General features: G+C 40.7%; 1 protein-coding gene and 1 pseudogene across 2 annotated transcripts in view; both read left to right on the plus strand.

Annotated features, from left to right (window-relative positions):
- The first annotated feature begins 367 nt into the window (after positions 1-367).
- Positions 368-1,346, plus strand: LOC137186130 (histone H2A-like; annotated as a pseudogene).
- A 1,110-nt stretch (positions 1,347-2,456) lies between these two features.
- ppp1r37 (protein phosphatase 1, regulatory subunit 37) overlaps positions 2,457-27,676 on the plus strand; it is a 44,673-nt gene continuing 19,453 nt past the window's right edge. The window contains exons 1-3 of one of the 2 annotated variants that reach the window (XM_067594802.1): positions 4,140-4,329; positions 5,404-5,431; positions 21,314-21,411. In XM_067594802.1, coding sequence (XP_067450903.1) covers positions 4,279-4,329; positions 5,404-5,431; positions 21,314-21,411 — 177 coding nt within the window. In that variant the 5' untranslated portion in view covers positions 4,140-4,278. Of the gene's footprint in view, positions 4,330-5,403; positions 5,432-21,313; positions 21,412-27,676 lie in introns of both variants that reach the window. The other variant, XM_067594801.1, reaches the window with a different exon arrangement.

A 27,676-nucleotide genomic window follows, 5' to 3' on the forward strand; every position in this document is an offset into this window, starting at 1 on the left:
CCATAATCAATAAAGAGTGCACCTTCAAAACTCGCTGTCATTGAAACTGAAGGCTAAATCTCTCATCAGTTTCCCTTTTTTAAGATTAAAGTGTCTCTTCTGATTTAAACACTGAATGCACATATATAAACATGTTCAACTATTCCTGCTGCTACTCTTATTGTTTACATCCAGGTGCTACAAGTTGTACTTTTTGGTCAGTTATTGTCTGAATGAGGTGTCATTTTCCATTTATCACTCACAATTTTCTGCTGTTACAGAACCATCCAGCTCACGCAGGTGTTTGGCATTTGCCTAATGAGACTAATGAGGAAATTGGATTCTTGTGTCCGAAGAATACAAAAAGTACACCATGAGAGCAAGTTAATCTGACAAAAGAAACAAAAGTCTCATCTTGTACTGTCATTTATTACAATGAATGCGAGAGGGACGTTGGGCTCCTGCAGATATCGCGCAGCAGAGGAGCCAGGTGTCACCAATCAACAAATTACTGGCTAACTTATATAAAAGCAGCATCGTGAGTTTCAATGTGCAGTTCCTGTCTCATCTTTGAACAAACAGAACTGGTGAGGGTTCACTAAATTGTGTGTTATAAGATGGAATTGGCTCTAATGTTAAAACATGTAGATGCTGCTCTTCAAGCTGATCCTCGTGACCCAAAACTCTTCAGGCCTTTATTTCAATCATAGCTGTTTTAATGACTTGTTTTTTTATACTTCGAGGTATTTGAAATAACTGAAATTAAGGTCTTACTATGTAATCTGGACTAAAGTATCTCTCTCATCTCAGACTGAAGATGTCTGGTCACGGGAAGAAAGCTGTGCCAAAGCCAAAATCCTCAGTTTCCCGGTCTTCCAGAGCAGGGATCACTTTCCCAGTGAGCCGCATCCACAGGCTGCTCAGGAAAGGCCACTACGCTGAGCAAGTTGGCAATGGCACCGCAGTTTACCTCGCAGCCATCCTGGAGTACCTCTGTGCTGAGATCCTGGAGCTGGCAGGAAACACCAGCCGTGACAACAAGAAGCTACGCATCGCTCCTCACCACATCTTGTTGGCAGTGGAAAACGGCGAGGAGCTCAACAAACTGCAGGGGTCATGATCTCAGAGGGTGGTGTCATCCCAAATATCCAGGCAAAACTTCTCCCCAAGAGAACCAAGGCACCAAAGGGTGACAGTCCTGCTAAAGATGTTCAGTCTCAAGAGTTTTAATTGTAAATACAAGTCTTAAAAATGTTATAATACAATAAGTCAAAGTGTTTTTTTAACTATATTCTTGCCCTTAATTACTTTGACACTGTGCTGACTGGCAGTAGCTAATCAAGATTAAATGAAGTTGGTCACTGAGATTCAGTCTGCTGACGTGCAAACACTGGAATCAATAGATCATCTTTAGAAAATGATTAACAGTTCAAGACCCACATTGTCTTGTTGGCAACTGGAAAAAGTCACCCATGTTCAAAACTCTCAATCTTTACTATCAAAATTTGATCTTGTCCCTGTACGTCTTTTCAAAACACTATGCAGACTATATTATATTTAGCCACAGGAAGTCTATATTGATGCAGTCTAGAAAGTTTTGGTTTACTTGAGTGCATCCACACACTATTCAGGACATGCAGCTATACCAATGAAATTGACAGTAAGGCTCCTGTTTTGTGTGTATCCTGGATTGTGCAAAAATCGTAAATGTAGTCCAAAATGCTACCTAGGATAAAATAACTTCAACTGGTGGAGGGTTGTATTCTGTCAAACATTCAGTTGTGCACGATCTTCACAGATAACAGTGGGGCCAAATAAGACCTTACTGATTGCACTGACAGGGCTCATGATCTTGTTGTAGGAGAGAAGTCTGCCAAAGATCAAGCCTTTTTTAAAAGATGCAAATGTCCAAAAATGACAGCGCAGCCAAAAGCATGACATAATTTAATGTAGTCATGTGACTTAAATGCAGCAGAAAATCTTTATGGATTGTTTGTTAGTCAATGAATTCCGACTGTGTCATAATCTGGTTGTCCGGTGTCTACAAAGCTCAAGTGAGCATGAACTTTGTCACACTTGAACTTGAATTACCCTCACAAGTTTCCAGTTAGTTTTGGACATCTACAACAGTAACATGCTGCTTACACACTGATGCTTCGGTATTAATAATCTAATGATGTCATATATATTAGTCAGAGGGACGAAATGAGTGGGACAACTTTTACTTTAATACTTTAAATACATTTTGCTGCTAATATTTATGTACTTTTACCTAAGTAGGATTTGTCATGCAAGACTTTTAGTTGTAATGGACTATTTTTACTTTGCTGTGTTGGTAATTTTACTTAAGTAAAAGATCTGAATACGTCCTCTACCACTGCCTTAAAAAAAAAACCAAATGTTTCTCTAAAATATTGTTTGTCTCTGGTGTTTTGCAACCCTATGTAACACTGCGTCTCCTGAACGTACCTCTGTGGGTAACGACGTGCTGACGTAAGACGTGTGAACAACAAACAGTTGTTGGACTTCAACAAGCTAGCGAATAGCAACGCCAGACAAAAACAGGTCCCACGTACTTCTCCCGGACAGTGAGATATCTACGAGACGTGTACGATCGGCATATAGTTTAATATAATCTCATAATAATCAGCACTGTTAGGAGCGGCAAGTGTGTCTTCGGCTCGGATCCCTGGCGGTAACGTTAGCCACCGAAACATGCTCATTGCTCAGAGTGTGACGCCTGTTTTTTTCCTCGCCGCCGCTGGTCGAGGGTTGTGATGCGAGCCGAGTTGCAGCACGACAGAGGGTGAGACAAGAGCTACACAGCCGGAAAATATTTTTTTCTTGACACAGAAGAATGGACTTTGTCGGGGGGAAACGTAACGAAGCAGGCATGCGACCGTACACGGGCCTGGGTGTCATTGTCGGGCTACAACTTTAGCAACCTAGCTAACGTTAGCTCGCTTAAATTCATGCAAATGAATTGGTTTGGTGTCGGGCTGTGAGCTCACTTTGCTAGCGTAATGGAGGCACCCTGAGTGACTTGTTCATTTCAATTGACTGTCCTGGTCCTCTTAAATACTGCTGGCAATGTGCTGACGACCAGGGAGCCTTTCATCGGTTCCCTTTTTGGAGCAATAGGACACGGTTGGCAGAAATTATTAAGTGGTAACTGTGACTGCCTGGCTTGGTGATAGTTGAGCAAAGTTGCCTAGTTTGTCAAATAAATACTGACATAGTACTTCACACAGGTATCACATATTTATTGTATTGATATTTGTGTGGATTTGCACTTTATCTTACATTTTTAAAGGATGCAACAAAGTCATTTGTGATTTGGACTAGTGCAAGCTATTATTTAAATCACTTTATCCCCCAAAGCAACAAACCGGGCAATACGCAGGAATAATTTTCTGATTGCACTTAAATATAATTTGGTCAATAAAGGACCAGCATAGGTGCACATCTACGTGTCTTTTAGTGAGACTGAGGCCAGAGACTGGCTTATTCATGTCAGTTGGTTCCTAGTTACTGTTTAACCTAATATCCAGGCTGTCTGGCACAGTTAAAGACTGAGTTTCACTGGAAATGAAAACATGAATATCGAAGAGCAGCGTTTAGATTTGTGCAATGTTAAGACAAAAAGTAACGTGGACGATGACCACAACACTACCAACAACAGCGAAGGGGTCATCCCCCGGATCTCTGAACTGATGACGGACAGTAACGCTGAAAAACAAAACATTGTTCCCACAGAGGCCTCTGAAACGTACCTGATGCCTCAGCTCACTGACAACCTTCAGGTGGCCGAGGAGGATAACCACCAGGCACAAGACACACTGGAAATTGATGAGGTCAATGGAAATAGAAAGAGCAGTGCCCAAGACACCCCCGCTTTAGCGAATCCCACTGACTTGATCTTTTCTAATGATGAGCAGCACAAGGACAATATTGTGGTGGAGAAAAGGAAGGACAATAAGGACACTGATCCTGCAAAGTTTGTTGTGGGTGAAGGGGATGATGGCGGGGACATGGACATTGGTGTGGATCTGAGTCTCGACGAGAGTGGGGTGTTGGAGGCTGAATCGACAAATGTCAGATCTTTGTCAGACAATACTTTAGACTCAGAGCTCACAACTCAAGATGCCCCAGCTGGCAGCACAGCGGACAGCCTCTCAGATGCAAACCAGACGAGTAGCACAGAAGCTTCTGCCACAGACCAGGCTGTGCTGTACCCCTCAGTGCAGGAGGGGGACGATAAACACAAACCAAGTGGCAAACGGGTGACGTTTCCCTCAGATGAGGATATTGTCTCTGGAGCAGTGGAGCCCAAGGACCCCTGGAGACATGGTAATACTCAGTGTTACTGCATCTCTTTTATGTGTGAATTAGTTTCTATTTATTCTACTTGTTTATTGTGCCTGTAAGAACAAGCCAGGATTAATTCTCATGGGCCTTCTGACAGCTTTCCAGTTTTCTCAAGCTGCTCAAATTGGGAGTAAAATGTGCACTGTCATGTTCTGTACTCCATGTGTAATCGGTGAGAACATGCGACTGGTTTATGGATGTTGACACTGACACACGAGAGTAGTGTTGATCAGCCGGTCTTTTAGGGGAATGTTCTTTTGTGTCTTATTTCAAAGCTCGTCATCTATTGCAAGATCACACCACACACATGCTATTAAGTCCCCAGGCAGCACCTGTGCCCCCGCCCCTTTTTCAAACAGAGGTTTTACTTTTAAATAGACAAATAACATAACAGCTTAGTCTGTTAGTGTTTTCCAACAGCTTAAGTACATATATATGTCTAAATATAGACCAAAGGCTGTGCTGTATGCTGTATTGTGAGAGGATCCCACCACTCCTTTAGGTGTGCCATTTTACCACTGTCGGTTCCTGTTTGTCCAGTGAAAACACCTCTTGAGGAAGCTCATGCAGGATGTGGCACTGCCTTTACTGTGTTGATATACCCAATCTTTAAAGTCACAGTGAAATGAGAAGTTACCTTTTCACCTTTTTAAGTTAATCCTCCATGTGATAATATGCATATGTTTTATAATAAATGCCATGTATTTAGATAAGAGGCAAGTTTAGCACTACAGCAATACAAAAATAGACCAGAGAGGTAGATAAGATCAGGATATAGATCTGTAGGAAAAGTAGATCCAAGTTAGAAAGCAATCTACATCATGTTCCTCTAAACCAGTGAGCATGAACATAATGTACTGTATGTGCAAAACCAGTAGTGCAGTTTTCTGATAATCCAGGTCAAAGTGACACAACAGATAAAGTATATTTGATGTGTTTTTATATATAGATTAGTATTCATTATCACTATAATCAAATATAAAGTGAAAACAAATATAAATATAGTGTCAGCAATTGTATAGTTATAATTTTTTCTCTTTTTTTGTGTATTTTTAGATTAGATTCAACTTTTTCATTGCACAGAGTAAGTACCGATACAACAAAATGCAGTATGTATTTTATGTCAAAATACTGTTATTGTGTAAAATTAAGCAAAGTAAAAAATTGAAGGAATGTCCTAGTTACCTTTTTTGCACTAGAAATCATGATTCAAGTCTAATAATATTGATAATCTGCTGTTACCACGTCTGATATTTGTTTTTTATTTTATTTTTAATGCAACATAGTTCTTGATATGCAGAGTTAGACTGCTTTAGTACACTTTTTACGTGCAGTTCTTTCTTGTGGAGGAACTGGTTAGTCTTGTGTGATCTGACCGTGAGTCACACGCTCCTTCATCTGTTGTGGACGATGGACATGATCAAATAAACAGACCCACAAAGTGTGAAAACTGGTGATGACACAGTTGCACAGCTGACTGCAGTCTGAGAAGCCACATTTGTGTTGATTTAGAGTTATATCGCTGACCTTCCAGTCTCAGTGTGACCCTGTGTGGTTTTAAGCCATTGCGAGTCCTGTTTTTTTCCCTGATGTATAAAACCAAAAATGTAGGCCAGGCCAAAGCAAGGGTCAGTGATGCGAAATGTCCAGATGGGGGAGGGGCGGTAGGAAGAAGCCCAAATGCAGCAAGGTTAATATCTATGAACAATATTGCTTCATGTTCAGCTGAATATAAATTGCTTTATTAATACCCATGCAATTGGCCAGACAGCCACTAAGAAAGACACTTTGAAGTTGTCCCCTATTTGTCCTTTCACATTTAGCTTCACATGACTGTAAACTATATTTTTACCCACTTTACATAACATGACATTTGCTTGTCATTGTTGCGTTTCCAAATTGTCTGTGTTGTCTGTATCAGTCTGCAGTGCCTTTTACAGAGCACATGCCAGGCATCCAGTCTGATAGTAAATTGGACATGAAATATCTTTAGCCAAACTCCACGGGGGCAAAGTCCAACGCAGTTAGCCAAGATTTCCGGGACCTTATGAAACACAGAGTGCTGGGAACAGTAAAGTCTCTAGATGACTGTAACATGGGCTCAGATTATTTATCACAGCACATTTGTCATGTAGTTTATTTAAATTCCAAAGGTCCAACTGTGTTTGTACTTTTGATATAGAGGTAGACAGACAGTTGATGGTGGTGCAAATGTTTCGTAATGTAGATGATGTTATAAGGCTTTGGTACATTTATTAGAATTAGATTTTACATTATTGCAGGAATAAAACAATTTAAACTGCAAAGGCTGGCACTCTCAAATTTTGTATGTTTTGAATAAGCGAATACTTCCTTTATTCTTATTATTAAGTAAAGTCTTTCATTTGTTAAGCTTGTGGAGACTAAATATTCTACTGTTCATAATATTTTGGAAAAATCTAAATATTTCTGGTGATCTTTAAGTGTGATCGTGTTGAAGACTCAGTTTGACACACGGGCTTTTCTTTTTTCCCAACATTGCAACGTGCTGCTCTGATAAATTACAGTGAAGCAAAGGAAAAATGTGATTGATCAGTCATTGTCAACAGCTGAGCTGAATAGGCCTTTTGCATAGCAGACATTTTGACTTGTCTTTGCAGGAAAAGCACAGGTGACAGTGAACCAGCATGCACAAGACCAGGATCCTGAAACTGAAGCAGCTAAACGGATACACCTGTGTTTTCCTACTTTGACATGTCAAAAAGTGAAAAAGACTGCTCAGACAAATCGCAACAATTCTAGTCTTGTTATTAATGTAATTTGTGGACTTTACTGTGTGAATTAGCACCTCTGCACTTTTTTTGTTTTTACTTAAGCTTAATATTATGTTTGAGAATGTTTAAAATGTAATAATTTCCTTTAGAGCTGCAACGATTAATCGATTAGTCAATTGACAGAAAATTAATCCTCAGCTATTTTAATATTGGATCGACTGTTTTGAGTCAGTTTTTTAAGAAAAAAAATCTAGGTGAGGCTTATGGGGCTATTTGGGAGGCTAGTTGGGATGCTAGCTGAGCATTAGCCACGGCATTGCCAGAGGGAAGCACAGCCAGCTAGCCCTGGGCAAAAAATCAAATATCATGCATCCCTAAGTATGCGTTTGCCTTGCGTTGGATATGTCATGTGTGTGTGTTAAATTTGGAAATTGCATCTGGTGCAAAGCTTTTGCAAATGATGGCCTGCTCAAACCTTTTATGTTCACATGGATTTCTGTTCCTTTGTCAGGCTTCTTACGTCTACTATCTTGAGGACATGCTTGCACATGGGACACTGTGTGTGTGTGTGTGTGTGTGTGTGTGTGTGTGTGTGTGTGTGTGTGTGTGTGTGTGTGTCTGTCTGAGACAAAGTCCAGGAAATGAAATGTATCTGAATCTCTACCTCAAGGCTCTTCATGCTTAGCGAGGAGTGAGCACTGCGCCACAATAGATCTATGATCTGTGCGGCCACTTTATCTGCTGATCTGGTGTCAGGTTCTCCACGTTCCTGTGTAATGTCTCCTGTCAGAAATATAACAGTGAGGTGGGACTGAGGTCACAGAGCCCAGAGCTTCATCCATGCATGGAGTTACTGCTGTAAAAGCAGAGGGAAGAATTCGTTAGACGGGTATTGAATCTGTTTTAATTGCTTTCACAAATTAAGCTTCTGAACAGGAGTTAACTTCATGGAGCTTTGAAAGCTGCCACTCAAAATAAACACCTGGGGGTTCAGGAGAGAACGATAGTAGCCAGCTGGGGTGTCATATTTCCATTTCTTCCTTGGTGCTCTAATTTTTCAAGAATTGGCATCGTCCAATATCATTCATAGAACTCTTTCTTTTCTTCTTCGTCTCCCTGTCAAGACTTGAGGAGAGCTTGTTCTTTCCCTCCAGGCCTGGGCAAATATTACATCATATCCTGAGATTCCTGAACTTCCCAACATGCTGCGTTGCTTCCCCTACTCCCTCCGCTTCTCTTACCCGATTTCTCCTCCTCCCTGGTTCTCTGCGGCTGGCCAGTTCAGTCTAGGTGTAGCTCAGGCTCATATCAGCAAGGCATGTCTTTACAAAAGCAATGGGTCATACTGGAAGCATGTGCTAAGTCACTTATTTTATCAGACTTATCAGTCACCGCAAATACTCTTAAATCTCCAGAGGTTGTTTTTGTTAAGTCATGCAAGATAGTTTTCCACAGCAGCCACAGTGAATAATAGTGTTCTCAAGTGTGTGTTATAAAGGTTAATACCTATAACTAATTGTAATACGTCATTGTGTGAAAATAAACCTGCCCTCTACTTGCAGTGCAGACAATTCCTTCACAGTAATGACCATTTATCGTGCAAGCAACCAAACCCTTTGGCCTACGTGCAGCTCCGTCTCGTGTCATCAGACCCGAGGCCCACTTGGCACCAAGTTATTAGTGGCTCTGTGACCCATGAAATGTTATTTGTTGTGGCTGTGGACCAAGCTACAAACTGATAGGCAAAGCTGTCAGTGTATAGAGTGGACGAGGGCTTTGAAGACCTACAGGTTGGTTCAGTTTATACAACAGCCAGAACAGTACTGGATTTTTAGGACAATAGAGGAAAGGCTTGATATAACATATCATATTTGATAAATGGACTACAAGCGTTCAAGTTCACAGTTTTTCAAGTCTGTCTTAAAACAACAGTCAGGTGCCCAAATGAACATTAGTAAAAAATTCCTTCTTTGTGTCTCGGCAGGCAGTGCCAAGAGGGAATTTGGCACTGAAAATGACAGTAACTTTGAAAGATATTGACTTGATTTGACTCATTTTGACAGCTTAAGCTTTATATGAGCTTCAGAAAAACTGTTAAATACATTTTTGCACAGAAGGACAGATGTGGATTTTGTCCCCTATCACTTACATTGAAATCTCATCATGAAAGGATCTCTTATGAACAGGAGGAATGATTACAGCTAGAAAAACGTGTCAATTTTCATTTGGGAACCTGACTGTTATTTTAGGACAGACTTGAAAAATTGTGAACCTGTCCCTTTAAACCAGCCAAGTTAACATTATCAGATGTCAGCTGATAATGTCAGCTGGCATGTAGATGGCATTAACACCCCATTTTACATGAAAGCATGCAAAGAAACAGCAGATTTATACTCAGGCAAAGAATGCAATGAAGTAGACAACACTGGAAGCAACAAGGCAAAAATCAGGAATGAAAGTAACAAGTGTTTGTGTGTTTTCTCTGAGTGTTTGTGTTCTTTGGTCAGTGTTTTTGTAATGTGTACGATAGTTGTAGAGCTGTTGACTTAGTTATTGTTTTTTAAAAAGCACTAAAGGAAAGTTTAGATGTACTCAACTGTGCGTCTGTATGATATAGGACAATATGAATACTTGATCTGGACTTGATTGAAATGTCCCTTTCCTGTCTCAAACAATGGAGTCTGCTAGATAAAACAAGAACCATGACTCTGAATTGGTTTTTTCTTATTTTGGAATATTTTCTCCTGACCAACAGTACATGCTGATGCTGATATGTCAGTCATAATACCAGCTGATACTATCGGCCCCCTAGTCTAGTTCTAGTTTATATATTCATCTATTATGCATTTTGGCCTGTTTATGCTACACATGCACCTTTTGTACTGTGTATTTGAGAACCTCATGTCTCTCTGCACTGTAGCCTCAAAGCTACAGTGCAGACAGACACTGATAGTAAACGGTAGAATAGACATGGAACATGCTAGTCTACGTAAAACATGCCAGTATTTGTCTGTGATGATTAATGATGATTTCTCATCCTGTCCTGATGTCAGTGTAGGACTTACTGTCCCCGTCAAACTGGAATTCCTTGCTCTCCCCCTCCCTCTTATCACTCCTGAGGAGGCTTGCCGTGACAAATATTACTTACACACTCTCCACACACATGGCACAAAATGCCCTTTCATTTAAAAATAGAGCATACAACTGTTAGCTCATAATGTCTCTCTCCAGCTAGTCCGACAGCTTTCTTTCTCTCAGAAAGAGGCCTGGTATCATGTGGGAGATTTTTTAAAATGGCTGCTCTGTTTTTTGTTGTATTAAGCATCATCATAGTTTATCAAACAAAGAGACAGACTGTTGTTGATGTCCAGCCATAATATCTTGTACCACTGAAGGCATGGAGGCAACATAGACATGTTGTGATTTTATTTCCTGTCAAGCTGTAGTTGCTTTGTCTGCTGTAATGTGCAAACAAATCTAAAATACAGTTTTTCTACGTTATATGAGTGCAGTGTAGGTAAATTTGAGGATGGGTATTGCGTGGGATGTGAGTGTGTTTGTAGGAGGCCTGGGGGTTGCATGTGTGGAATTGTTTTTCAGATTCTTTCTCAGTCTACGCTGAGTGCGGTCTGTTAATTATTGATCCGCACGCCGCTATTTGAAATCAATTCCAGGGTTTTTGCTTAATCACACTCCTGCAAAGTCTTGGCATTTCTTGAGCCACAACATTAGAAGTCATCAACTTTACGTTGCTTACTTTTGACCCTCTGCCTGGTGCAGACCTTTGCTAGAACAGCACAATTCAGATTACGTAAAGGTGCTTCTTTGGAGCGGCTCCCTTCTAAAATTGGACTTTTATCTTCTCTGTGTGTTTACTTGCTGTCACCGTCTTGTCATCCAGACTGGTAAAAGCTCACAGCAGCACAGTGCCACAGGTCCCCCCCGTCTCCTGCCCCACCTCTGAGCGGCCAGGCAGGCAACTGTCATGTGTGAATGACGCTGCTGTCACCATCCACAGCACGGCAGTGTGAAATGGCAGAGAACAGGGCTGGAGACTGAGAGAGAGCGGGGCTATTTTGAACACTGGCACTTGCATGATAAGTAGGAGCTGGCAACTCTTGTGTATTTCACTCCCAACATATATCCACATCCATCTCTGGAAGTTCGCCCAAACGCCTGCCATGTTATGTCACATATTGCTGTTGTCTTGTGAAAACCTTGTCACCCCTAAATGTAGGTGATATTCATGTTTTCAATTTAGCCTTCTTTCACACTAAGCTAGCTAAAATTAAAAATTCCTTGTGCATGCAAAAACACGTGCGTCCACACTGGCTGTTTCACATAAAGATCTCCATCCACAGTTACAAGCATCATTGACATATTTTTCTGCTTCTGTTATCTGACAACTAAATGAACATCAAGAAAGTGATTTGACTAGGCAATCAGTCATTCCTGTGCTGCTGCTTTGTGCTGGCAAAGCCATCTATCAAAATAAACATTTATACAGCTTAATGTCAGAACCTGCTCTATGTAATTAGTGGTATTGACGTTTTAAAGGAGTGCCCATTGAGTGGGTTAGTGGTGGCAGACAGTTGGCTTCTTTACTTGAGTGCTGCACACACCCCCGGCTGCATCGGTGCTGCTTTGCGTCATCGTTTTTCATCGTACTTTTGGATCCTGAGAGCGTCTTCTTTGTTTTTTTGTGTGCAGGCAATCTCTTTATGAAATGGGACTGTTGTTTTTGGCCATACCCATACGCATCTGACACCATCTTATGAAAAGCCTGGATTTAAGAGCGCAAACCTGGTTACTGTTCTTACATCATAGTTTGCCAAAAGCTCTGGTTTCCCTGCACACACTGAAATGCGCAGCCTATTTTGTTATATTTATTCACACTTGGAGACTGTTTTCAGAAAGCTCAGTTATTGGGTGTTAAAACAAAAACTCAATATGGACAGAAGACCGAAACGAAGGGAACCAGACATGACTTCAAATTAAGTGGAGGTAAAAGATTGCAAGGTTTCGAAAGAATAATAATTTCCTCAATTCTTGGGCTTTTTAAACACAATAAAAGATGATTTGAGCTCATAGTGAACTGTCAAACCAACAAGTGTACATTTTCTCTCGAGGTTTTCATCTGACTGCAACAACTGCGGGACAGCGTGGTTTGAGTCAGTGGGGCAGCAAATCTCCTAAAGACTGCTGAAGATGCTGGCTATAGATCTGAAACAGAGTGGATTAAACCTTAAGCACTGCTAGTTGGACACCTGGCCTCCATGTGTCGCTAAGTGCTCTGTGTTCAGGCACCTTTTTTGAACTGCTGGCTGGGAATACTTACAGCATGTAACCTGTCACCACTGGTTTCCTGGCTATTACCTTCTGTTGTAGACATTTGAACCTTACAGATTAGGTCTAAATGATCAATTCAAGGTGACGGCCAGAGATCTCACACTTTCCACTGTGGAAGCATTTAGATTTTCCTCCTATCGGCGTGCTAATCCTTCAAGAGGATTGGTCGTCAGTCGTTGTGGTTGGTGTGTGTATTAGCTGCTACATAACAATTTGTCTGAGTATAAGCTAGGTCAGTGCCTTGTAAGTCAGGCAACAGACTTAACTATCTCTCACTGCACTTTTCCTACTACAGGCCTCTCTCTCTCTCTTTGCGTGTTGTTATGTAACTCAACGTTATTCTCTCGTGGAACTCCAGCTGTGCATGCTCTTCCAGATGTGGTCTGGTCTGGTGTTTATCTGCAGTCGCTTGACTGAGGTTGGTGCTGCAATCGAGTATCCTGTATCACTCTTAACTAGTGAAACCAGAACGTGCAGACAAGTCAAACAGAAGAAATTCAAGACATTATCCAAGATGTGCATTTTCACATTTCATTGGAATCCGTTCCTCCTGCCAGATCTTTCAGTCATCTGTCTGTCTCCTTACTAGTTTCTGCAAATAGTGTTGCCTGTTCCTCCGCATACACGCAAACTTGTCTTTGCTTGTTTTCACGTTTTTCGTTGGAGTTAAAGGAAAAAAGCGCAGCACCTGTAGGCACTGTATTTGCACTTCCCGTCTGCAGCTAGACAAAGAATGAAGGTACAGACATGGCAACGCTGACAAAGATAACAGACATGTTCAGAAATTGGCTTAGACTTTACTTAACAATTCAGATAATGTTACTCTGGATGTACCCTTGGCGCTGTGCAGAGAAACAGCATCTGTGAAATGATCATTTGTTGTACAAATATGGAGCAAGAGCTGGCATGATGATGCTTTTGTGCTAAATTGATGGTTGTCTACATTCATTCAGCACCTTCATATGACAGCGGCTTTCAGGCAGGTGAGGTCGTTCAGCTGCTTGGAAGAAAAGAATCACGTCTGTTTACAGGCCCTGAAGGTTTGGCATTGACATCAAATGCTTTTGAAGAGTTTTATAAGAAAACAGTTAGGGCCCTTACATGCTGTTTTTAGATGTTTTTCACAAGGTCTGAAAGCAGTAGAAAGCTCTTTTCAGAAGTTTAGAGGGAGATGTCAGTATTTCTTAATTTTTTTATAACTTCCAAAACAGACAATCTGATGGACATGTTGCTTTCTGCAGCAACTAGTCAGGTGTGACAAACTTTTGACAATTTTCAGAGCCCTATTTTCTCTCCCTGTTTGAATTAAATCATTATACACACCATGAAGTGTTGCAATTTGTTTGCTACCATTAAATGCAATATTTTATTTTCTGTAGCGTGTTTATTGATCTTTTATACCTCTATTATGCAACAAATAGCTTCTCACCTCACAAACATTTAAAATAGAGCAACAAATTAAAAATCCTGACTACTTATCTCATAAACAGCATGTTATGGTAACAGTTTAGCAAGCATACACCAATCCACTCATCTAACCCAGTAAGACTAGCACAACCTGAGTCTGGTACTAAAGCCCACGCTCACACTGTGGGCACTGTGGGTCAAACTGTTCCGACCTTTTGTGGGCGGTGGTAGAGGCTTTAACTGCAACAGTGTGATGATGATGATGTGCGGAAACAAAGGAAAAGAGAAGTCTTGTATTTTTAGTTGCTGCCTTTTTAATAACGGTACATCGTTTTGACGAGATGTTATACTGGCATGGCAAGAGCTCGTTAGGCAGCGTTAATTGAAATTCAAAAATAAATGATACTGTGTCACATTGGTTTAAAAGAGTGGATAAGAGGAGCTGGCAGCATCTAATTAGCATTATTGAAAGCAATTGAAAATAACTCACAGCTGATTACTCCTCTTCTTTTTTACTCTTCTTGTCATGTAAACCTGTTTTTCATTAAACAAAATTACATCAGTTGGGAAACAAAGAAGCACAGAAATGGGTTGAAAGCTCAGATGACAGCCGGAAAGCTTGTTACTCAGCTCTGTAGGAACTGAATGGACCTCTGGTGACTCGTTGATGTTTCTCACTATGTGAGCATGGGTTAAAGCCTCAAGACAGCGATTACTTTGCCTAGAATAATCAGATATTCGGTTGTTTTTTAAAATATGTTAAGGAAAATACATTACTCTAAAATATACTGTACAACCACTGGGTTTTTATAGCACCTTTGATTTAAAGGTTGGTTTGGAGCAGTCATTTCCCCTCCCTTGTTATCATCCTCCCTCTCTCCCCCTTCTGCGTACCTCCTCATCGCCACTCCCTCCGTACATGTACCAGCAGTACTGGAGGGAGTGCAATAAAACAAAGACAGAGCAAGCAGAAACACAGGCAACAGCTGTAGCTCAGTTCTTAATGATCCTGCAGGGCTGAGTCGCACATCTCTGACTTCTATTTAACACCAAGCATCTGACTCTTGAGGAGCCCACTGTTTCTTTTTTCTCTTCGTTTGTCTCTCTTTTACTGTTTCTTACGTTCATACACACAAATTTTATTTATTTTTCATTAAGATGTTCAACCCAAGCTCTCTTACATAGCTTTCTTTGCTATCGAGTACAGTTGTGATTTTAAAAAAAAACCACATCCTTTAATTCTTTCTCCATCTCTCACCTCTTCTTTTTCCCTAATTAATGAGGTGTGTGTAAAAATACAGTGCGGTAAGCATGGGACCACCTCCATCTCCCACCCCCAAACCCCACCTTCCCTCAGGAAGTGTTTACACACGCACACTTGCTCCACAGCGGCTCTGCACAATAACACTTTTCCAAGGACACAGTGTTCACTGGAACGCACACGCTGTACTGTACAAATTTACAAGACTGCACACTTACACACTGGTAGAAAAAGCATTTAGGTTAAATCCACATGTGTGTATCCAGATATGTTTGGTAGATAAAGCATAAACAGGAAATGGTTACAAGTAAAAAAAACTATTTTTTTCAGGATATATCTGAACTGAATTAGCTGTGCAGTGAAACCTATGAAGGTGGTATGAATGATGGAGAGCCTCACCCTAAAACCACTACAGGAAGTTAATAACATGCTTTTTTCCAATTAAAGGACTACTATAAACCATGGATACAGGCCAAAAGAAGAGCTGGAACTTTAAAGTCACAGTGAAACAGAAGTTTGAGCATCTTCAGCTTCTGTACTGTGACGTATTTCCCAGTGAAACGTTATATGTGAGCCTTTGATTTAAATCAAATCCTCCACATTTGATTGGACCGCTAAAAAGCAGGCGTGGTGCAGCAAATTCAGAGCGATACTGAGCTGTCAAGGATTGTTGGCTTCCACACACATTTCCCTCACCGGCGCTGTTAGATCAGAAGGAGGGCGAGGGAGAAATGAATGAATCGCACTTCAAACCACATTCTTTTGGAGATGAAACCAAAGTTTGTTGCTCACTAATATAACACACACTTTCCTGATGATGATGATGTTGCTCTGCCAGCTACTACAAGCCACAAGTAGTCAAGTGCGGTTTTATAAGAGGGGTGTGGTTAGCTAGTCGCCTCAAGTCACGTTTGATTGGATACATTTTTGTTTACGCCCACGAGCCATCAAATATTTGATGATCAAGACAGGGACTTTGATGTAAAAATACTCAAATATGTTTTGACATATAACTGGTATTTAACAAATAATAACTGAACGATTAACCAAGGGACACTGGATTAAAACTGGGTGTCTTTAAAAAGTTGTGGAGCCATTCCAACAATAATAAATCCCATCTTGTACTCATTTAAAAATGGACCCAACTTAAAGTATGTTGCTGTTTCTGCCACCTTTGTGCATAAAAAAAGTCTCTGTAGCTGTGCCTGCGTTTCTACACAAAGCTTAAAATGTCTACTGATGTATTTCTTAATGTAGTCAAATTCAGATGGATATTTTAGTTTTTATGACTTCTCCTCCAGTGTGTAAATATCTCAAAGTTTTTTTTTTTGCATTATTCAGTTTGTAGAAAAGGCTGAGGATATAGATCAGTACTTCATACTGTTTCTTATGTTTTTATTGTGAAACCATGCACTGTTGAGTTTAAGACACCTGCATTTCCTTGAAAGGCTCAAACACTATACTATCCACGTGGCCACAAAGGTCCACATGGCATAAATGCCATCATCTACCCACGTCCACAAATACGCCGACAAACACGTTAACATGTCCGTGTATGCAGATATCATTGATTGTATAAATATGAATGACGTGCCTTCACTTTCTATCGTCAAAAGTGGAGCCAGAATATCTCCTTTCCGGGAGCTGCCATCTTGCTTGTGTGACATCATTTGGAGCTAGAGTCCCGCTGCCTGACAGAGGTTTGAGAGCGGCTGTCACAGCGGTCAGTCATGATGTCACACCCCCTTTTTTATATTGTCAAATAACTAATTAAAAACAAACATCAGTATGATAAGAACTACAAGCCGCCAGTCATCAAGATGTCATCGAGATGTTTTTGCTTCACTTTTGGGGAGCTGTCATAGAGTCAATGGCAGGCACCCGATGTAGAATAAACAGTGAGTTTATCTATCTGTACCTGGCCTTTAAGTGATTAACATTTACAAAGTTTAATCAGTTTCTTAATTTGATGTTTAGCATGTTTTTCTTTCCGCAGATCCACCCTAAAATATACGTAGAATCTGTCGCTAAGTGAAGCTTGGACTGGTGAGACTTTAGACAGTCAAGACATTGTCACAAAGCTACAATCCTTTACAGTCACGTTCTTGGTGCTGCGCATCTTGTCTTCTGTACATGTGGTGTTACTGAAGTGAAGACCTCTAGAAGTAATGAAAGACTGTCGCAGTACAAACATGGACTGTTCTCTTTTTAACAGCAGTGTTTTACTTCATGTGGTTGTTGGCTACATTGTACAGCAGTAATTAGAGTGAAGAAATTAGTTAAAGGCCTATGGGGAGGATAGGAGTCAGATTCCCATCCACCACTGCAAAAACCAAGAGTTTGATTCCCAGTAAGAGTACCATCAGTTTGGTCGTGTTTTAGAGCTTCACCCAACTCAGAATTTCGTCAGTCGAATCGGATTTGGCCGTTCAGTACGAAGATTCGACGATTCGTTCCTTCTTTTTTCATATAGACTATCTGGCAATCAGAAAATCCACTGGCACGAGTTTCAGTGATGATTTCGACCACGTTAACAGTCAAGTGCAACGAAGTCATGGGAACATATTTTTGAGCATTTAAAAATCAATGAAAGACAGCTGCACATGATGCAAGATTCAAATTGCGGCCTATTTGAATTGCTGACATAGAAAGGAAGGAATAATGAGACAGGCAGCACACACGTATTTCTATTAAAATCAAGTTCTTATAGCCTGTTATTTTTATTTCACTTTAAACATTAAAAACAACGTGTAAATGAATAAACAAATGAAACAGTTTAAAATAAATTCACAGCATCGCCCGCTATGAAATAACTGACATCTGTTCTTCAACTGGATAGGCCTACTCTTATATTATTAAACTAATAAATAAATCTAAACAAGAATATATTAACAAATTAAATTATTTAATATAATATATATATTAATATATATATAAATGCACGGCATTGTTGTCTGTGAAATAATAACATCTCGTCTTCAACAGGATAGGTATATTAGGCTACTGTATTTCTCTTTGAACATAAATTAAATTTAAAAAATGTAGCAAGTGTGCCAGCTAGAATATAAAAATATATTTGTGATTCCCCTTATTTATAATTCCTCATTGAAATATACCTGTGCATTTTTGTAAGCTTCTATATCGTAATGCACACTGACTGACAAAAAAAATAAATAAATACAAACGAGTGCTTTATTTGAAGAATCTCAGTCGACTGAGGGGTCTCCGACAGATGATTCGACTCACCGACTTCCAGGCGGCAGCCCCGTCATGTTTGCAGGTTGGAAGCTGGATGAGGATTCTCATCCGTTCCTGCTGTTTGGTCAGGACACCTGCACCTGCACGTTACGCCTCCCAGTGAAGCTCATTGCTGTCAGGTGGAAAAGAAGAGTAACACCGTGTGTCGTGGAGGTGGCACAGAGTTAGCTATTGGGAACAAAATTAGGAAAAATGCTCAGAATAGGTAGATTTGTTTTTTAAAGTTAAATATTTCTGTTCACATTACAACAACTAAATTTCCCCTACTTGCGATATAATTATAGCAAGAGATTCAGCAAGTTTCTCAACTTCTACATTTTAATTTGTCATGTGCTTGTGGTTCCTGCTTTTACTATTTTATGAATACTCAGCATTACTACTGATGTTTTTCTTTAAAACACGTGGCCTACGAATATGAGAAATGTGTTATTCACTCTTAACTCCTGTAAAAGCTTTAATCTTACATCTCATGTTTTACGTGTCAGACTCATGTTCACATCTTTGATGTGAAAATATCAGATTTCCACACAGTGAAAGAAAGAAAAAGTGTGTCCTGATCATAGTTCAGTCAGAAAATCCTAACGTCCCTCCTGTGTGGCTGCTGACAACGCTATCAGCCAAAGAGTTAGTCACACTGGACAGCAGTATGGGAGGTTGTAGAAGTGTCTGGTTCAAAAGTAGCTATAATCCAGCCTTCCTAACATTCAGCTAACTGCTTGGCATCCCACCACCTTGTTTCCACCACTCTTGTCTATTTCAGTAACTGTTAGTTTTGTAGTTAGCTCCTTTTGAGACCAAACTCAGTTTGTAAAAGTTTATAGCCCGCCACGCTTTTATCTTGCATTGCTCTGTGTACAGTGACGCAGTTGGAGGGGAGGGGTGTAGTACAGCGAGTCAACTGACAAAATGAGATTCAACTCAAGGGCTTCGCAACTGACGAGTCAAAGCATCGATGTTTAAAGGGCAGCCCTACTGCACATATGTATCAGAGCCTGCAGCAGGATCAAAGACCAGACTGGCTTCCGTTCTGGTGGCTGTTTGGTCTGCTTCTGAAAACGAGTGAAAGATGTGTTGTGGCTGCTCTCATTGTATTCATGTGGCACTGGCACTTTAATTTTGCTTCCCCTACACACCATTGCCTCAGACTTACTGCAGTATCAGTCTTTTAGTAGTAATTTTCAGCTGTTGTCTGATGTTGATAAGTTTCATTGAGACTGTGAATAACACAGTTGGTCAAACATGGCCGGCTGCTTGTACTGGTTATCAATTGTGAACCTGAATATCTTCTTTGTCCCACCAGCCGGTCGTTCACTCTGACGTGTGCTCGTGCAAACACATACGCACAGATTCAATCATATGTACACACCCCAAGCCAGCAGTGTCCTATAGCTTATCATTTATAGCAGGTTATTACTTGACTGACGTAAGAAGAGGAATCTCTCAGTCTGCGCAGGGCATTGGGTTTACTCTCCAAGATAATAGTGAAACTGTTTTTGTAAGAAGACAGGGATTTTATCATTATTATTATTATTATTGTTATTATTACATTATAATAGGTGTTTCTCCTTAGTCCAGTTTGTACTGTCACTGTGTTGTACAGTGGGGGGGAGGGGGGCGGATGAACTTCAGAACGATGGAGGCGACTGAAAAGTGAAGCGGACAAAGTCTCACCTTGGCGAGAGAAATCAAAACGCTGACTGCAGCATAAAGTCACACACACACTTGTACACACACACACACACACACACACACAGCAAGCCTGTGTGTTAGCACTGTAGATGTGTCGGTACAGTCTGTAGCAGCATGAACTGCTTACTCTGTATTTATCTACTCCGTCTATATACGCTACCTATACCCAGGATCTGAAATAAGTACCAATGCATATCATCCTATTTGTGTTAATGTAATTTCATGTCCTGAGCTTTCTACATTCCTGCATACATAAACTATTTTTTTTCCTTCCTTGTTGCTGTCTTTCTCTGCTTGAGTGCCTCACTTCAACTCTCAGCCAGAACAGAGTGTTTGAATGTTGCCCAGTCATCTGACTGGAGTTAGCCCCCGCAACAGTCTGGGATGGCAGCAGTGGCTGACCCACACACACACCAAGAACAATACCTTCTTTTTGCTAACTTAAGTAGGGGAGCCCTTAAAGGGGTTACAGTCTGATCCTCTCTGTCAAGAGAGTGCTCCCCAAGGCGGACACGCACAAACAGGTCACTTAAAAAGAGAACATTTTCAAAGTGTGCCCCTGTCCTCGACTTCATTATTTTGATCATTTTCAAGAGTCATGTAGGGATACAATATCCTGAGCCGATCTGCAGGGCCGATTCAGCCATGTTTCAGTGAATTTGCCACTCAAAGCTCAAACTGCAGCTATCAGACTATTGCACTGGCTGCACTGGCACCAGTGACCCACGAGTGAACTGCGGAGCACACAAAATAAATAGGCATCAGTTAACTTAATGATATGACAGCGTGCTCCAGCAAGCGATGAGAGTAGAGACACTTTGGATTAAAAACATATCGTATTTATTTTAGGGTAATCTGAAACTGCACCGTACCTCTGAAGTGGTTCGTTTGAACTTCTGTCCAAATCCTGTCCAAACGTCCCTGCCTCGACAGATCCATACCGACACTCCTCTCCATGGATATAATGCGAAATACTGTTACACAATGAATAAAATATAATAGGAAGCCATCAAAGGAAAGCTGTGAAACACTTAGGCTGTCCAACATAAATTGGATTACTAGCTGGTGTTCACTGTGCAGATGTGTTATGTAGAAAAAACTCATACAAACGTAATAAATGGTGAGTATCAGCAGACATCAGACAATATTAAATTACACCGAAAGTCACTCTGATTCCTCTATGTGTGTAGAAAGAAACCATGCAATAGAATGATGCAATCCTTACCTTTTATGTGTTTGTGTTTTTCAGCTCAGAATGTGACGGTGGATGAGATCCTCTCCTCCTACAAACAGGCCTGTCAGAAGCTCAACTGTAAACCCATTCCCAAAGTGCTCAAACAGATACAGGTGAGACCCAGTTTAACACAGATGAACAGACATATTCAGCCCAATCAAACACACACACACACACACTTTTGTAAAGTTTTATAACTCAAACATATCTGCTTTAGGGACATGAAGATATTCAATTCATCCAGTGAGGAAATGCTGATATTTAAAAACATAGCTAGGCGAATGGTGCTGAATGAGAAGGGTTAGTTAAACTTACCACCTCTAGTGGAGCGTCATAATCCTCTCCAAAATCCCTCAGCAGAGTGGAAAGCCTTCACAACCCCAGCCTGCTGAACTCACTCTGCTTTTTCACATTTTTCTCTGCAGTTTGATGTAGCTAATTCCCGTTTACTGTAGTCCTTGTTACCACTAACACTGCTGATGTGAAGCTGCCAACTGCTGCTATTTAATGGCAAGACTGTCAGCAGTAGGGCGTAATACATGCAGAAGTTCACACTAACCACACTGGACTTTGTTTCCTAAAAGCATCTTGAGGCTAAGCTGATCGTAAAATCCATCTTACAAACCTTTTCGAGCATAAGAGATGTTTCCCATAACCATCGTTACTTGCAGGAGGAACCAAAAAGTACAAGTGCTTACAATTAATGCCGTAAATAGTTTTTATTTATGAATTAACTTCATACAAAGTTCAGTAAAAAGAAGAAACCTAAATGAAATCTATATTTGGTGTGAGCACGCTTTGCCTTTAAAACAGCACCAGTTCTCTTCGGTACCCCTGTGCACAGTTTTTCAAGGTACTTGGCACGTTGGTTGTTTCAAGCATTTTGGAGAAGTTATTCTGTGGATTTAGGCGTCTCAGTTGCTTCTGTGTCTTCATGTAATCCCAGACTGACTCCATGATGTTGAGGTCAGGGCTCTGTGGGGGCCCTACCATCTGTTGCAGGACTCCTTGTTCCTTGCTGAAGATGGTTCTTTATTACCCTGGCTCTATGTCTGGGGTCATTGTGATGCTGCAGACATTGTGATGCAGACATTTGGGACCGATCAGACGCCGTCCCGGATGGTGTTGCATTATGGATAAGAATCTAAACATCAAAAGTGCCTAAAACTTACTAAACCATTAGGAAATCCTGGTCGCTCCACCCTAAAGTTCTTTGTAATTGTGAAGCTTCCTGTCTGTGAGATAAAAAATAGAAAAATTTTATTCCAAGATTTTTACAGTAAAACTTTTTCTTCTTGTAATAATAACACTTCAAAAGCATGCTGATGTGGTTTGAGGGCGCAGCGTGACGCACTGTGGCATGACTCTGGACAAGTGCTGATGATGATAGTCGAATCCAGTAGAAGCAGGCATTTTTCCCAACAAGCGTAGCTGGTACTCTGAACAGGCAGACGGGTGTTTCATGTCTTTCTTTTTTTCTGCTTTCTCTTGTGGGTTAGCCAGCACACAGTCATGTGTCCCATAATCCCCTCTGTATAAGCAGTTCTTCAAATCCAGTGAGGGAAGCCTCAGGGCTGTTTGTTTTTATATTTATGCCGATCTCGTGCATTTGTATGTGAACCGGTGCACATGATTGATGTGTGTTGGGTCTGATAATACATTCAAATGTTTTCCTTATGTGCAAGTTGTTTCTGCTAAATTGCCTCTGAATTTGAAACTTGTTTTTGTCACAGATGAATAAGAGTGAGAGGAAATATGAATGGAAACTTGTTTGTTTTTTTACCTCCTTCTCAAGCAGACGTAGACTACAGTCCACTTACCACCATAATGAGGCTGGGAACATAATCCTAGACAATGACACATATACAGCCAATGTATCAGAGCAAAGAGGTTTTCATGATGCAATGGAAGCAGGTTTTGAGTATCCTGTGGTGAGTGGTGTTTGTGCTGCTTCTAGACAATGAAACTGACCCACAAATTGTTGGTTTTTAGTACAGATTGACAATGTTTCCACTGCAGATGACGGCAACACTCCTTGCAGTGGTGGAAGAAGTATTGAGATCCTTTTACTTCAGTAAAAGTACTAATACAACAGTATAAAAATACTCCATTACAAGTCCTGTATGAAAAATCCCACTTAATAATTAGATTATTAATACTGAAGCATCAGTGTGTAAGCAGCATTTTACTGTTGTAGCTGCTGGAGGTGGAGCTAGTTTGAATTACTTTATATACAATTAGCTAGTTTAGTCCAACATAGGGGTCGGGCCCCTCCAAAGGGGCACCAAATAAATCTAAGGGTGGTTAGATGATTAATGGGAGAGGAAAGAAGAACAAAGTTCTGATACACAAATCTGTTTTCAGTTTTTGGACTTTTTCTCTAATCTTTGATTTTTGGTGAAATATTGGATCATTTGAACATTTATTGAAATTGAAATTTTATAGAAAAATCAGTATTTGGTGGAGCTGTTAATAACTCACAGACATCTGAAATGTGACCCCGACTACACACTGCTTTTTGTAAGACGTCAGAAGCCAAAAAGGTTGGAAACCACTGGTTTCATCTTTAACAATGTGTTGTATTTTAAAAGCTTGTTATATTATCCGTTGTGTCAAATCTTCATCTGAAAAGTAACTAAAGCTGTTAAATAAATGTAGTGGAGTAGAAAGTATAAAGTAGCATTAAATGGAAATACTCAAATAAAGTACAAATACTTCAAAATTGTACTTCAGTACAGTACTTGAGTAAACGTATTCAGTTACTTTGTATCACTGACTCTCAAGTGATCAAGTGATAGCAAGTAATATGATAAAGACCAATTTTTTACGGATGTGTCAAAAGAAACACACTGCTCACTTCTGTTTATGTAAATAATGTCCCTGGCAGCTGTTACTGGAAATTTTATGTTGGATCTGATAACTGTGATACTTGAGAACATGCGTATGCAGATATATGGGTGTCGTTCTCTCTGTTGTATTTGTACTTGTGCGAACATCCCATCACTAAACAGATTCTCATCTAGTGAGACTGACAGGACGGAGGAGTTGGCAGCGCTAGCCTTTGCAGCAGGGACACATTAGCACTTTCTCCTGTTTGTCCTGTCGCACAGTGGCTGCAGCACTCACACTCATAAACCCTTAACTGGGCCTCTCCACCGGAGCTTTGCACATTTGTACCTGCAGGTGTGTCTCCATTTGTGAGTTGAAGTAAGGCGAGCCCCGGCTGGAAACTCATTTGTGATCCGAGAGACTCTACAAAGAAATCCTCACACGCCTGGTCAGCTGAGCGAGAGAAGCTGGGTTTACATCACAGCTACTTGTGGAAATACACATCAGTGTGCTAAGCGGCTGCTCTTGGTTTCATATAGTCTTATGGTCTGGGTATATTTCCACTGGCCTGGGACTGTTGATCATCACACGGGTGTCCCTCTTTCATCCCTCCCTCATATTCTGCCTTTTCCCTTCTGCAGTTATACATCTTTTTTATATTTCTCCCATTTGTGATTACTCATGTTTGCGATGTCTGGCCTCTCTCCATCCCTCCCCTATCGCTGTAGTCTGCTGGTCCACTACAGCTCCCTCTCATTTCTGCTTAGTCATCCCTGCAGTAACCAGCCATATAAACAAGCCAGTCAGACCAAATGGTCGGCCTCTGAGAGGGGGGTTAGCAAGAGGAGTTCAGCCATTTACTGTTTTTTTTTTTTCCTCTTTCACTCTAAATGCTTTCTTTATTAAGTCCAACTGCACATTTACACGTGGCGGCTTGCCAGAGGCCCTACAGGTTATGTACATTTCAGTCCAGTTGTTTGTGTGTTTATAAGAGTGACTATTTAGCAGCTGCATGTTGAATGCCTGCTTCGCTGTAACTCCCACCAGAGTCTTAAGAGCTGGACACTTGGAAGCCTTGTGTCACATTTCTGCTGCTGCAAGTCCCAGAGAGACCAGCGGTTTTCTTATGCAATGTCTCACACGCAGCCAGGGTGCACGCTTGCTTTCCCATAATATGCAGAAACATGCTTTCCCTAAATGCCTGCACAGTATATCTGGAATAAGGTATTTTAGTTTACAGGTAGCATAAATGCTGTGCACCTCCACATGCTGTGCAGACATCTACTGCTGTTGTGCCATGAAAGCACTATCCAGTTAAATAGGCAGGCCACTCAGCGGCTATGTAAGCTTTGTCCTAATTCAAGGGCTGCATCCCATGAACATTTCTAGACCAAAATATGTCTAACAAGGCGTTTCAAAGGCCTCTCCAAATGTGGTTGAGGAATGCAGCCTTCTTTTGTACAAATTGGAAAGATACAACCATCGTGTCTTTAGCGTCATCTGTATCACAATCTATTGTGCGCCACAGTTTTATATTGGAATAATTTCAGCAATGTGAAGTCTAGAAATATCACCTGACTATTCGATCACTTGATCGAGACCAAAGAGGAAGTCACTGCAAGTAGAGCTGCAACAATTAGCTGATTAATCGATTAGTCGATCGACAGAAAATTAATTGCCAATTATGTTGATAATCAGTTTGTCATTTTTAGTCTTTTTTTTTTTTTTTCAACGAATGTCCAAATTTTCAGATTCCAGCTTCTTAAATCTGAGTATTTTCTGGTTTCTTTAATCTTCTATGATAGTAAACTGAATATATCACCATTTTCTGACATTTTATAGACAAAATGACTAACCGATTAATCAAGATAATAATTGATATATAGATAATGAAAATAGTCGTTAGTTGCAGCCCTAACTGCATGGTTGCATAAATAAACTCCAGTGTTTGTTTTCATTAGGATATGTTGTTAATCACAGAAAACTGAGGTTATAATATTATATTTGTCATCCAGCTGGTAACCCTGTTCGCAAGCCGTCCGTCATGTGATGAACTTTAAGTCTTTCAACATTAAAGTGCAACACAAAATGGTGTCTGTAAGCCCACACACGGACAGAACGTTCACACATCAATACATCAGGGTACATCGCTGTCCTATTTCCCAGCGTCAATGAGCATCACCACTCCAGAAAAGCATTGATTTTTATTATTACATCCTCGTCCCAGATCCTCACATGCAAGCTGCCGTAGCTTGACTATATTTTCCCCATAATTTGAGAGCTTCTTCTGTCCGTATGTTACGTCCACTTTCTGCTTTGGGCATCAACGGCGCAACAGCGCACCTTTGTGTGTTGACAGTTGACTGTCTCGTTAAGGCCACCTGTCCTGAACCCAGATGTCATATTTCTTTTTTGATTTAAAGTCAATAGAAAATTAGGTTTGCATAAAGTCTTGAGACTAAAACATAGTGATTAAGTAGAACGCAGTAATAAAAAAGTACAAATATATATCATAAAGGCACAGTATAACACGAGTCACCACAGCATTTAATGAACAAGACTAGAAAGTGAATCTGTAGCTCAATCTGGTCCACCCACAACACATACTCACATCAATACCACCACTCATGCAGAGGCACACTGTGCGTCATGCACTATTTTGGGGTCTGGTAGCTCTGTCAGAGAGGTATTTACACTGATAGTCATTCTCGCTGACAGGTGCCCAAGTTAATTGTAGGTGAAGATTGACTTGCTGTTAAATTGGTCAAAATCTGTGTGCGTTCTTGTGTTTACAACACTGTCTGGATGCTGAAGAACATCCAGAATTCTTGAATTAGACCATATTTCACAAAACCTGGTAGGGAAATAGAGTTGAATCGTCTTTGTGTTTCTGTAATATTTCATTTTCTCCCACTTAAAGTGAGTGTGTCAGTCAGTTTCACACTTTAGACTACTGTGATTTGGAACAAATTGGGACCTGTTGAGTCATGCAGTGCAGGCCATGAACTCCCAAGTACAACGCAACCAGCATCGGTATGTTCAGTCACACACAGATAAGTAATGGCAGCGTGGCACGAGGGCAGAGGTTATGGAGTTCACACTGAATGGGCCGGGCAGTCAACTAGAGAGAGGGGGATTTGCTGGTACATAGTTTCGAGGGCAGCTCTCTGAATGTTTGTGTGGGTGTTTTACCAGGGCAGGAGGTGAAATAACTTTGCACCTTTTGATCTGTGATGCTCTGGTGTCAAACTACATCACAGGATAGATGAGATGTTCATGATGAACACAGTCACACTGACAGCTGGCACACAAAAACAGTTTGAATGACAATGGCAAATTTAGGAGCTGTAAAGCTGTTCTTATGGGACTACGCTGTTCTTATCAAAACTGCCATCACTGGGACTCACTCAGTATTCACACTCAGTACTTCACCTGTAGTACCAGCACACACACTCAGCACATTTACATGCACCCAAGTAACCAGGTTACTCAGACAAACCAGGTTATGTGGGTTATTGGGGAATGCGTTTACATGCACTGTAGTAACCT

The sequence above is a fragment of the Thunnus thynnus genome, chromosome 7 (genome assembly GCF_963924715.1).
Source record: "Thunnus thynnus chromosome 7, fThuThy2.1, whole genome shotgun sequence".
In the NCBI taxonomy this organism is placed as follows: Eukaryota; Metazoa; Chordata; class Actinopteri; order Scombriformes; family Scombridae; genus Thunnus; species Thunnus thynnus.